Below are 11,930 nucleotides of genomic sequence, written 5' to 3'. Positions count from 1 at the left end.
CTCACTCACTCTCTCTCTCCCCCTAATAAATAAAAAAGTAAATGAAAATAAAATCTTAAAAAAAAAAGATCAGGAGACTGATGAGGTGAAAAGGGCCGGGGAGACCCGGGCTTCATCCTGTACTAGGTGGCACTCACCATCCAAGCCTGGTGCAGGGGTCTCCGTGGGGAGGCATGGGTCATGAGAACAAGAGCAGGAGAGGAAACAGGCTCCCCAGCCCCAACCCTCAGTGGCCAGCTATCTCTGCTTCCGGTAGGCCTCACCCTGGTCACCACACAGAGCCAGAAAGGGTCCAGTCACTTCATTTTTACTATTTCACAGTTGTTGCAAACAAATCAAGGTGCAAACGGGGTTTATTTCACATTAATATATTAACTGGATTTTTTTGTCGTCAAATAAATAGGGAATTCTCTTTAAATAACCATCTCCTTGCTTTACAGCCAGTCCAGGAAGAAAAGAGCAAATCTTAGTGCATCCAAGGGGCATGAAGCTTATGGGGAGCAGGAGCAGGCAGCAGGTTACAGGGTACACAGGGTTGGAGGCCCTCATTTCCAGCCTATCGGCGGCCCCCAAAGGGCCTGCGACGAGGCATGTGCTCTACTGCTCCAATGGAGAAGCCCCTTGGAGAGAGGAGGGTCACAAAGACTTCCTCCCAGACATAGTGTCCTTGCCCTCAATGGCCCCCAACCCATGGAAGCTAGTGGAAAAACTCCCCAGTTCAAGAGGGGGCAAGAGAATGAGTGAGGACAAAGGGTGGCAGGGTTGGTGTGACAGGGCCAGAGCCTGGCTGAGTGGAATGTGGGCTGACAGTCCACCGTGACAGTGGCCTTCCAGGACTAGGCACAGACTAGGGGAAGGAATGTGAATTCAGCCTGGCAGGGCCCGTGAGAGAGACACGTGGCTGGTCGGATGATGAGCCCACGAGGTTGAGTGCAGGAGCCACCGGACTGAGGGGGGCTAGACTGCTGTAGGAGTGGCCAGAGTCCCTCTGTGGGAAGGTGGCTACTAGAGCGAAATGGGAACAGGGGATATCCTGCGCTCCGGAGAACCCCAGAGCCGGCGAGGGGGACGCCGGGCGGCGCGGCGCCCTGGGCTGAGCTGGGAGCCCTACCCTCCCTCAGCCAGCGCTCATTCCGTAACTGTTTATGGTCAGAGCTGGGGAAGCACGGGGCCCTCTCTGGCCTCCCCAGTCCAGGCTGCAGCCCCCAGGGAGAGGCAGGACAGGATGCTGAGGGTAGGCAGCAGGGAGGTGGGCGGGATCTACTGGGTCTTCTTGTCTTCTGGGGGGTAGTAGGGTGGCGGAGGCGGCTGGCTCTAGAGAGGAAAGATCACATGAGAAAGTGCAGACAAGCGAGGGTCTCCTCCAAACCCTAATTCCCGGGCAGGGGCAGTGCAGCCAAGGAGGGGGCCTGCCCCTCGCTCACCGTGGGCATGTACACGTTGTGTGGGTTGCCTGGGTTGTAGTAGGCGCTGGCAGCTGCTTCTGCGGCCTTGGCTTCAGCTGTGAAGGCAAACACAGGGCAGGTGTGCTGTGGCAAGCCCTCCCCTCTACTGCCCAGCGCAGCAGCACTCTGGGCCCCGAAGCTCTGGGCAGCTGCAGCTGGCGTGCCAGGCCACCAACCAAAGCAGCCTTCCCGAGCCACCTGCCACGTGCGGACCCAGCCTGTCCAGGCCCTTCGCAGGCCCTCGACACAGGCCCACCAGGAGAGCCTGTGGTCAACCGTACACGAGAACACTCAGGCACCGGGGCGACCTTATGGCTCCAGGGAAGACACGGACGGGGCGACAGTGCTGGAATCGAGCTTTCTCCCTCACCTCACCTCACCTTCAGCTGTGATTTTTTTTTTTTTTCCTTTTTCTTAAGTAGGGTCTCACTCCAGCCCAGGCCAACCCAGTTTTACTATGTAGTTTCAGGGGGGCCTTGAACTCATGGTGCCACTTCTACCTCTGCCTCCTGATTGCTGGGATTAAAGGTGTGTCCCAGTGCGCCTGGCCTCGCATGGGTAGTGCTGGGAATGGAGCCCAAGTGCTCACCACTGAGCTCACCAGCCCCAGGGAATGTAGCTCTTCACCACCAGGGTACTATCCTGCTGGTCCCTCTGGTCCCCTAAGTCAGAGGACCTTCATCATTTGGGGTTCTCAGTAGTCTCCAACATGCTGTGAGATTCTCTGTAAGACCCTGGAGGGGAGAGGGCTGATCCCAAATGACTGCAACCAGCCCAGGGGCCTCACCTGCAGGAGTGGAAGGGACATTGGGGCCGCTGACTGGAGGTTCCATGGGCCCAGGATAGGGTGGGGGTGGCGGCTGCACGTATCCCATGGCCCCGTCCATCATAGGAGGTCCTGGATAGAACTCTGCTTGGCAAGAGAGTAACAGGGGCTGGTTAGCAGCCACGTCTAGATCCCTCAGAAGGCTGCTCCTGGGAGGCCCATCCAGCTCCCCAGGGCATTCTCCAGGCCTCTCCAGCACGTCTGTTCTGAAGCAGGTGAAAGGACGTCTCCCCTCTGCACCCCCTGACCTGGGGCAGGGAGGGTTAATGGGTAGGGAGGGTGAGGCTGGGCAGCAAAGGACACACTCACCAGGTGGGGGCGGTGGATAGGGGTAGCCAGGAGGGCAGGGGTACATTCCATTGGCGACTGGCGGGGGAAAGACATAGGCCCCGCTGGGCATGTAAGGGTACCCATAGGCTCCATTGAGGGCTTCACCTCTGGAGGCTATAAGTACAAGGGGAAAGAGAGATGAGTGTCACCTGCCTCAGGGACTACTGGGTCCCAGGGCTGTGACCACGATGAGCCCTGCTCCCACTCCACTGCCCACCCTATGTGGGTCCGCCGAGGTCACCATGTGGCAAGGAGAGAGGACAGGGAGAGGTGCCGGAGCCTGGCACGGCAGAGGAGAGTCAAGGGCAGGTGAGCAGTAGGTGGAGGAGTCTCAGGGATGGAGTGAAGAATGAGCAGGAACAGGGATGGGTGTCCAACGTAACACGTGGTCATTTAAAATGGCTGCTTAATAGTAGTTAATGGTTGGGTTTTTTGTTTTGTTTTCCAAACAGTTCTTCCAGGTACAGAATGTGTGCCCCTGTTCTGGGAAGAGGAGACCCCAACTCTGAGGTCTACAACAGGGTAGACAGTAATCACTGGCCTCCTTCTCCCAACCAAAGCCGTGGTCAGCTGGGCCCATATACTTATCTCTTGGTGCTTAAACAAAATGACACCAGCAAAAAAAAAATAAATAAATAAAATAAAAAAAAATAAAAAATAAAAACCATATGTTTGATGTATTATTGGCCTTGAGTTTTTAGAGCCTAGATTACCTTGAGAGGCCACCTGGAGCATCCGTTGTCCAAACTCAATGGCGCCCCCTGCTGTGAAGGTCAACTTGTAGGAAGCGGACCCCTCCCAGCCACCTGAGAAGGGGCAAGGACAGTGAATGAACAGCATAAAAAAAGAAAACAGGTCGCCTTCAAAACAATGGCTCTTTGTCCTCTTCAGGTCCCTATCCAATGCCCCAGAGGTCTGTGGGAAAGGGGGCAGGACTGCCTGTTCCCCACACACCCCCTGGCGCTGCAGACTGGCTGAGCTCCTCCTTCTGGCTTCACTAGAAGTCTGGAACAGGGACTTTATTGGAAAAGGCCCATCCTCCCACCCCCAGTTCCAGCCCACTAAGCACATGAACACGAAGGCTACATGGCTAGTTTTAGAGCTAACATCAAAGGGTTTCTCTCCATGCCCAGTAAAGCACTTGGCAGCTTCCTGGGACCTGTAACACATTCAGGTTCAGGGCAGAACTTTCATGCTTGAGAGGCCCTGAGGACAGACTGTGAACCCCTCTAGCCTGGCTGGATGTGAATGAAGGGAGTTGATCCAGAGGCCTCTGGCGTCCGCTACCAGACAGGGCCTCCTCCAGCTTCCTGGGGGCAGCTACATTTTCCAGGGTCTCATGAAAGGCCCCTCCAAGGAACAGGACAGTGTTCCTTTCCAATCTGGAGCCTGGACACTCACAAGCACCTTTACTTAGTTTTCAGTCTTTCTTCTGTTGGGTTCATTCTCTGAACAAGGGCTGTGGGCTGCCAGATTTAATCCAGCATTTCCCAGCTCTTGCTGGGAAACAAAAACCCACGCATGCTAGCAGGCCGGCTGGCAACCCAGGCATAACTCTGAAGTTAAACCAGAGCTGGGAAGGGGATGGCTTGGGGGACATCTCCCAGGTGGCCCAGAGCACCTTACTGGCAGCCCATTCATGTGCGGAGACCCCTTGTCACCTACCTCCTGCTTCGGCTTTCACTGTTCCTTTGATGTAGTTTGCACCAAACACAGGCTGCTTGATCTCACAGTCCGTCATCAGATAAAACGGCATCATGAAGGACTGCATGGCGTCCTTCCCCTTAGACAGAAAGATGACCTGCAAGAAGAAACAACCAGGCCATTGGTGCCAGGACCACAGTGGGCTCAGCCGTCGCTTTCCACCTGCTTCCTGTGTGATGAGTGTGCTCCCAGAGCCAGAGCAGGCAAGGGCATACCAGGCCTGGCAGCCGAGGGCCACCCCAGGAATGCTGTGAAGTAAAAGGCCTCAGTTTTGGCGCTGGAGAGATGGCTTAGCAGTGAAGGCGCTTGCCTGCAAAGCCAAAGGACCTCGGTTCAACTCTCCAGGACCCATGTAAGCCAGATGCACAAGGTGGCGCATGTGTCTGGAGTTCATTTGCAGTAGGTAGAAGCCCTGGCGTGCCCATTCTCTCTCTCTCTCTGTCCATTTCCCTCTCTCAAATAAATAAAAAAAAATAATAAATTAAAATATTCTTTTAGAAAAAGGCCTCAGGAAGAGAAAGGAAGGGAGGAGGGTACTTAATAGGTTGATATTGTATATATGTAAGTACAATGATTGAGATGGGGAGGTAATATGATGGAGAATGGAATTTCAAAGGGGAAGCTGGGGGGGGAGGGTGGGAATTACCATGGGATTTTTTTTATAATCATGGAAAAGACTAATAAAAATTAAAAAATAAAATAAAATAAAAATAAAAAAGGGCCTCAGTGTAGAGAGGTCAAACTGAGTTCACAAGAACATGCAGGTCACGGAATATACGAGGAAGACACACTGTTCACTAAGAGGGGCAGAAGAGGTGCAGGCATGACGCACATGTGAAGTCTGCTTTACTGGGAGGTGCAGACTGGGCAGGCGGGGCTCCCAGGGCAGGAGCTCACACTGAACCTCCAAGAGAATGCAATGGCAAGGGCTCGAGCCTAGAACAGACCATGTTGACACTGCCCAACAGCCACAGAGCTCTCCTATCCTGGGGCTAGTGAACCCCCACACTGACTCAATGTAACTGAATACGTGAACTTGACTCTCCAGAAGTGTGCGTGTTTTGAGAGCTCCCGTTTGTGCTAGTTAAAACGTGCAGCGAGGCTCCCCTTCCTCCAGCTGGCTTTGCTTCTCAGTGCCGTGAAGCCGCAGGCAGCAGCCTTTGACTCAGACTGTCCGTCTGCAGTACTCAGAGTCCACGCGGCGCACACTCCGGCTAGGCCTATCTGCAGCCTGGCGTTTCTCACTCTGCAGGGCTCTGCTGGGCCCTCTGCCCAGCACGGAGGCCGTGGCCCTGCTACTGGACCCTGTTCCCCACGTCCACCATTCTGGATGCGCGCACAGGCCCCACAGGCTGCTCCAGGCAAGTCATCCTGGCAGCTGCCAACAATGCGCGAGGGATTTTGTGGCAGCAGCTCTGGAACTGAAGGGACTCAGTGCAGCAGCACAAGCAGCCTGGAAGTCTAGAACCCGGGAGCATGTGACAGAGGACCCGGCAGAGCCAGGCACAAACACTATGGTCCAGAGGCCACTGAGTCATAAGGCAGAGACACGTGACCTGCCAAGAGCTCAGTGTCTCTAGCTGGACTGTCCTGCTGGGCAACTCACCCGGTAAGGGGTAAGGTAGACAGTACCCTTCTTGGTCCCTTTGAAGGCCTCTGGCACATTCTTCATGTCATTGAAGGTAACTTCCACATGATCATAGGACATTAGGATGCTGTGATAAGAAAAAAAAAAAGGTGCTGATGAGACTTTTGGAAATAACATCTGCCATTCTAGACCTGGGCAAAATTGCTCAGAACACTGTCTCAACATGGCTGTAAGGAAACCATTAAAACAGCCAAGAAGGGCTAGAGAGGTGACTTAGTGGTTAAGGCACTTGCCTGCGAAGGCTAAGGACCTAGGTTCAATTCCCCAGAACCACCAGATGCACAAGATAGCACATGTATCTGGAGTTCATTTGCAGTGGCTAGAGGCCCTGATGTGCCCATTGTCTTTCCCTCTCAAATAAATAATTTGTTTTTTGTTTTTTTTGTTTGTTTGTTGAGGTAGAGTCTCTGGTCCAGGCTGACCTGGAATTCACTATGTAGTCTCAGGGTGGCCTCGAATTCACAGCAATCCTCCTACCTCTGCCTCCTGAGTGCTGGGATTAAAGGCATGCGTCACCACGCCCAGCTTAAGTTTGCCATCTTTAATATCAAAGTTTAAGCACTGGACTTAAACTTCAATTACTGTTGACATGTCTTTTGGGGGATGGAGACTGAAGCATTTCCCAGAACAAGGCACACCCTCCTTAGCAGCAGTGAGCCTGAGCCAGGCAGAAGAAACAGTAGACCAGACACAGAAAAATTCCAGTAAGAGAGAGAGAAAGAGAGAAACAATCCCACAAGATGCTACCAGATAGCATCAGGCATGGTAGTGAACTCCAGCAGATGGGAGGCTGCCTCAAGTTCAAGGCCAGCCTGGACTACAGAATAAAACAGTACCAAGGGAGAGAGGAGAGGAAAGGAAAAAGACAGAAAACGGTTACTAAACAGAATCAAAATTGCCTTGCCCAGCCAAAGAACTGGGTGAAGTAAATAGATGCCATAAACCAGTGAACACTGTGAGGTTTCTCTGATTACATTTAAAAAGGTCCCAAATATCCCAACTTTCTTGCCAGGGCAGGGGTAGGTAGGAACTAGGACTGACACTACAGAAGAGGACCTCTTAGAGAAAAGTAGCAATGGTCAGGAATAGGCTGGGCCAATCAGACCCTGCAAAGGTGAGATGGACAGTCAGCATTCTGGGTCTGTGTCACCCAGGCCTTCTCTGACTCATCAGTCATTCCCGAGTGACAGGTCCCAGGATGGGTGTAGGCTCCACCACGTCTCCCTTGGAGAGACAGGTTTTTACGAAGCTCTCTGGCCTTCAAGAGTCAATTCAAGCCAGCATAGGCTCAATTCAGAGGTTACTTGTGCAGAGGAAAGAAGAGCCATCCACAGAGCCCCGAGGCCGAGAGACAGAATGCACAGTGCAGGGAGTAGAAAGAATCTTGAAGTCGGGAGACCTCTGCTCTGGGGTATAACCTAAGCATCCAGGTATTCAAAGGACAGAAGATCCACGCTGGTACCAAGAACTGGGCTGAGCAGATGACAAACATTATTTAATTCTACCCCTGGGACCTTAGCTTTTCTCTTTGAACCTGGAATATACTGGAAGGCTGAATACGGGTAGTTAAGCCTATTGTTTTGGAGTGTCGAGGTTCCTTTCCTGGAATTCCTTCGTCTATTACTCAGCATTGTGTTTTAGGACAAGTTACTTAACCTCTCTGGCCCTCACTTTTCCCTACCGGCAAAATGTGTGCAGTTTCTGGGCGTTTGAGAGTTATGTATCAGATAAGGTAGAACAGCTGCAGGGGCACGCACGCACGCACGCACGTAGTAACACGTAGTAAAGGTCCAAGAAAAGGCCATTATTTTTGTCTAACTCCAATTCTTTAAAGTGACCAGATCTGGAAAAAGACTCAGGAATCACCCCTAGGCCTACTTGTCACCCTGCGACCCTGTCACCAGCAGCACCCCACCTCCACCCCCAGCTTATCCCAGCATCCCGGCTCCTCCCTCCAGCCCCGCCCCCGGCCGTTACCCCCCCCCCTTCCCCCAGGCACCGGACTCCATCAATCTTCCTCTTCCAGGGCTCGCAGCCCACACCCACCGCCCACCACACACAGTGGCCGCCACCCCGCCCTCCCATGCGCCAGGATCCTTCCGCAGAGTTGTCACCTCTCGGTGTTGTTGACGATCACTCCGCCGCCCTCCGAGTGATTCTTGTTGAGCGCCATAGTCTCTCCAAGCGGGGTCCCGAGACTTGCAATGCTCTGCGCCTGCGCCACTCCTAGGCCCGCCTCGAGTGGCGTCGTTCTTATTAGAGTCGGCCAATCGTAGGTCCTGCGTTTAGGACTGACCAATCACCTGGTCCAGACTCTCACGTAATCGTAGTTTACTCCCCCTCCCCCCCAGTTCTTCCTGCATCACAAACAAGCCGACGACTACGATTCCCAGAAGGCAGTGGTCCAGAAAGCCCCCATCTCTCCCTACAGGAGGGAAGATAGCTTTCTGGAACTTGTAGTTTTCCAGACCAATGGGCCGCACTTGCTGTGTTCTTTTGCATAAACCTTGGCGTGGGCGCAGCCCTCCTACCCCGCCTCCAAGTCACACGGGAGTTAGTCCTCAAGACCCTAGAAGTGGATAAAAGTAGCCCACCCTTTCCGGAAACAACCTAAACGTCATGTATGGAATATTGAAAGTCACTTAAGGGGACGTCTTCAATCACCCGACGTTTGTGGGACATTGTGTGGCTTACTCCTAGGCTTGGGTACTCTAGGGGGGCCGGCCGAGGGGGAATAAACTGCCATCACTATTTTATTTATTTAGTTTTAAGGAAGGGTCTCAACTTAAAGCTAGCAGACCCTAACCGGGCGTGGTGACGCACACTTTTAATCCCAGCAGTCGGGAGGCAGAGGAAGGAGGATCGCCGTGAGTTCGAGGCCATCCTGAGACTACATAGTGAATTCCAGGTCACCTCGAGAAAACAACAACAACAAAAAAGCCTGGCAGACCTGGAGCTCACTCTGTAGCTCCAGGATGGCCTCGAACTCATGGCAACCGTCCTACCTCAGCCTCCCAGGCGCTGGGAATAAAGCCGTGCACTACCACGCCCATCACTTTAATCAGCTCAAACCCAGAGGCTCAGAGGCGGGCTGTGCGAACCTCTGGGGAGCGGGGCCTGGGCTCCAGGCCAGGTCCCATCACCCTCCGGGCCTCCTCCTCCTGCCGCCCGCGCGATGGCGCTGCTCCCTAACGTACTGGATTTCAGTCCTGCGTTGCAGAGGGCAGCCAGGAAGGCTTAAGCCCGACCAGAAATGGAACCACACGTAGTGAAACCGACCAAAGGGACACTGACGCTTCTCAGATCAGTCACCCAGCGCTGTGTGCCTCCACGGCAATTGTAGCGAATTGAGGGAAACAGGTAACATCCTATTCTATCCTTAATTGTGGGGGATCAGAATTTGATTTTTCGTTTTATATTTGCCGGGAGTGATGGTGCATGCCTTTAATCTCAGCACTTGGGAGGCAGATATAGCAGGATTGCCGTGAGTTCGAGGCCGCTCTGAGACTACATACTGAATTCCAGATCAGCTTGGAATAGATAGAAGAGCAAGACCCTACCTCCAAAAACATATATATATGATATTATAAAAACTATTATATATATATATAATTGCAAGCAAAGAGATGGAGTGAAGAGACAGAGAGAATGGGTGTAACCAGGGCCTTAGGCTACTGCAAAGGAATTCAAGATGCATGTGCTCCTTTGTGCATCTGGCTTTACTTGTGTACTGAGGAATCAAACTCGGGTCTTCAGCTAGTGCCTTAACCGCTGAGTCATCTCTCCAGCCCCTGATTAAAAAATACATACATACATACATACATACATACATATATATATATATATATATTTTTTTTTTTTCTTTTGAGAGAGAGAGAGAAGGAGGCAGATAGAGAATGGGCATACCAAGGTCCCTAGCTATTGCAAACTCCAGATGTATATGCCACCTTGTGCATCTGCCTTTGTGGGTACTGGGGAATTGAACCTGGGTCCGTTGCAGGCAAGTGCCTTTAACCTCTAAGCCATCTCTCCTGCCCCAGAATTTGATTTTATGCCCAAGGGGCTAACATCTTGTTACCTGCATGACTTAGCCTGTAGGCGCAAATTTATTTCCTAAAGGGAGAAAAACTGGCACACCTGCCTAAAAAGACCATCCCAGCACTCCTGAGGTGGAGGTAGGAGGATCATCATGAGTTCAAGATCAGCCTGGGCTACATTGAGACCCTAACTAGAAAAAGAAAGGAAATGCAGTGAATTAAGAATTTTGGGTGTGTTCATGGTGCTGGAAATATGTGACTGGAGTACTGAGTAATATCTCCATCACACCTTCCAAGGCTCAGGGTCTAATGCAGAAGAGGTGGCGGAAAGAATGTAAGAGCCAACGGAAGGGCAGGACTCCTTACAACGTGCTCCCTCCAGACATAAAATGGCCTGGATATCCATGACCTCACAGTGCCTGACACTACCTACACAAGACCATCATAAGAGGAGGAAACGATCATGACATCAAAGTAAAAGAGAGACTGATTGAGATGGGGAGGGGATATGATGGAGAATGGAATTTCAAAGGGGAAAGTTGGGGGAAGGAGGGTATTACCATGGGATATTTTTTTATAATCATGGAAGATGTTAATAAAAATTGAGGAAAAAAAAAGAATTCTGAGTGTGAAGTCTGCTCCATGTGGTTGGATTAGTTTCTAGAAGTACAATATACATGGCACTTAAAAATAAAATATGGGTGCTCGCTTCGGCAGCACATATACTAAAATTGGAACGATACAGAGAAGATTAGCATGGCCCCTGCGCAAGGATGACACGCAAATTCGTGAAGCGTTCCATATTTTTTTAAAAAAATAAATAAATAAAAAAATAAAATATGGGCTGGCGAGTTGGCTTAGTGGTTAAGGCACTTGCCTGCAAAGCCAAAGGACCCAGGTTTGATTCCCCAAGACCCACGTTAGATGCATGAGATGGTGCATGCATATGGAGTTCACGTGCAGCAGCTGGAAGCCCTGGTGTACCCATTCTTGCTCTATCTCTCAACAAACAAAATAAAAAGGTTTTCTTTGTTTGTTTGTTTGTTTTGGTTTTTCACTGCAGGGTCACCCTCTAGCTCAGGCTGACCTGGAAATCACTATGTAGTGTCAGGGTGGCCTCAAACTCTTGGCAGTCTCCTACCTCTGCCTCCCAAGTACTGGGGTTAAAGGCGTGCACCACCATCTCCTGCTAAAATAAAAAGATTAAAAAAAAAATAGTAGTGGGGCTGAAGAGATGGCTTAGTGGTTAAGGCGTTTTCCTGTAAAGCCAAAGGACCTCGGTTCCATTCCCCAGGACCCACATAAGCCTGATACACAAGGGGATCATGTGTCTAGAGTTTGTTTGCAGTGTCTGGAGGCCCTGGTGCGCCCATTCTTCCTCTCCTTCACTCTGCCTCTCTCTCTCTCTCAAATAAGTAAATAAAAATAAAGTTAAGAAAAGAATAATAAAGTGCTGGAGAGATGGCTTAGTGGTTAAGCGCTTGCCTGTGAAGCCTAAGGAGCCCAGTTTGAGGCTCGGTTCCCCAGGACCCACGTTAGCCAGATGCACAAGGGGGCGCACACATCTGGAATTCGTTTTCAGTGGCTGGAGGCCCTGGAGCGCCCATTCTCTCTCTATATATATCTGCCTTTCTCTCTGTGTCTGTTGCTCTCAAATAAATAAATAAATAATGAACAAAATTGTTTTAAAAAAATAATAAAATGAAGTCAGATGTGGTGGTGAGTACCTTTAATGCCTGCACTCTGGAGGCAAAGGTAGGGGGTGGCTTCAGTTGAAGGCTGTCCTGAGACTACACAGTGAATTCCAGGTCAGCTTGGGCTAGAGCAAGACCTTGCCTTGAAAAAGAATTGTCATGAGTTTGAGCCCACCCTGAGACTCCGTAGAGAATCCAGGTCAGTCTGGGCTACAGTAAAACTGTACCTAAAAAAAAAGAGTAATA

At 51.3% G+C, this 11,930-nt stretch overlaps 1 protein-coding gene and 1 non-coding gene across 2 annotated transcripts; one reads left to right on the top strand and one right to left on the bottom strand.

The window, feature by feature from the left end:
- Positions 1–291: 291 nt before the first annotated feature.
- Positions 292–8,178, bottom strand: Wbp2 (WW domain binding protein 2). The gene is made up of 8 exons (XM_004655193.3): positions 8,068–8,178; positions 5,912–6,020; positions 4,267–4,402; positions 3,315–3,407; positions 2,581–2,715; positions 2,233–2,355; positions 1,425–1,501; positions 292–1,314 (listed from the first exon to the last, which is right to left on the bottom strand). Exons 1-8 carry the CDS (start codon positions 8,124–8,126, stop codon positions 1,261–1,263), a joined length of 786 nt encoding a protein of 261 aa, XP_004655250.1. The 5' UTR covers positions 8,127–8,178; the 3' UTR covers positions 292–1,260.
- Positions 8,179–10,691: 2,513 nt separating this feature from the next.
- Positions 10,692–10,798, top strand: LOC123463683. Its single transcript, XR_006639074.1, has one exon. It is a non-coding gene; the product is annotated as a U6 spliceosomal RNA (small nuclear RNA).
- The last annotated feature ends 1,132 nt before the right edge of the window (positions 10,799–11,930 follow it).

The sequence above is a fragment of the Jaculus jaculus genome, chromosome 9 (genome assembly GCF_020740685.1).
Source record: "Jaculus jaculus isolate mJacJac1 chromosome 9, mJacJac1.mat.Y.cur, whole genome shotgun sequence".
In the NCBI taxonomy this organism is placed as follows: domain Eukaryota; kingdom Metazoa; phylum Chordata; class Mammalia; order Rodentia; family Dipodidae; genus Jaculus; species Jaculus jaculus.
Note: the sequence above shows the minus strand (reverse complement) of the source record. Positions and strands in the feature narration are given on the sequence as shown.

What these genes read in the sequence shown, in the direction of transcription:
- Wbp2 (XM_004655193.3), bottom strand. Translation starts at nt 8,126, where the DNA reads ATGGCGCTCAACAAGAATCACTCGGAGGGCGGCGGAGTGATCGTCAAC. An exon ending in AGTGAAAGCCGAAGCAGGAG is followed by an intron (nt 3,408 to 4,266) that starts GTAGGTGACAAG and finishes GCCCCTTCTCAG; the next exon opens with GTGGCTGGGAGGGGTCCGCT. An exon ending in ACAACGTGTACATGCCCACG is followed by an intron (nt 1,315 to 1,424) that starts GTGAGCGAGGGG and finishes TTTCCTCTCTAG; the next exon opens with AGCCAGCCGCCTCCGCCACC.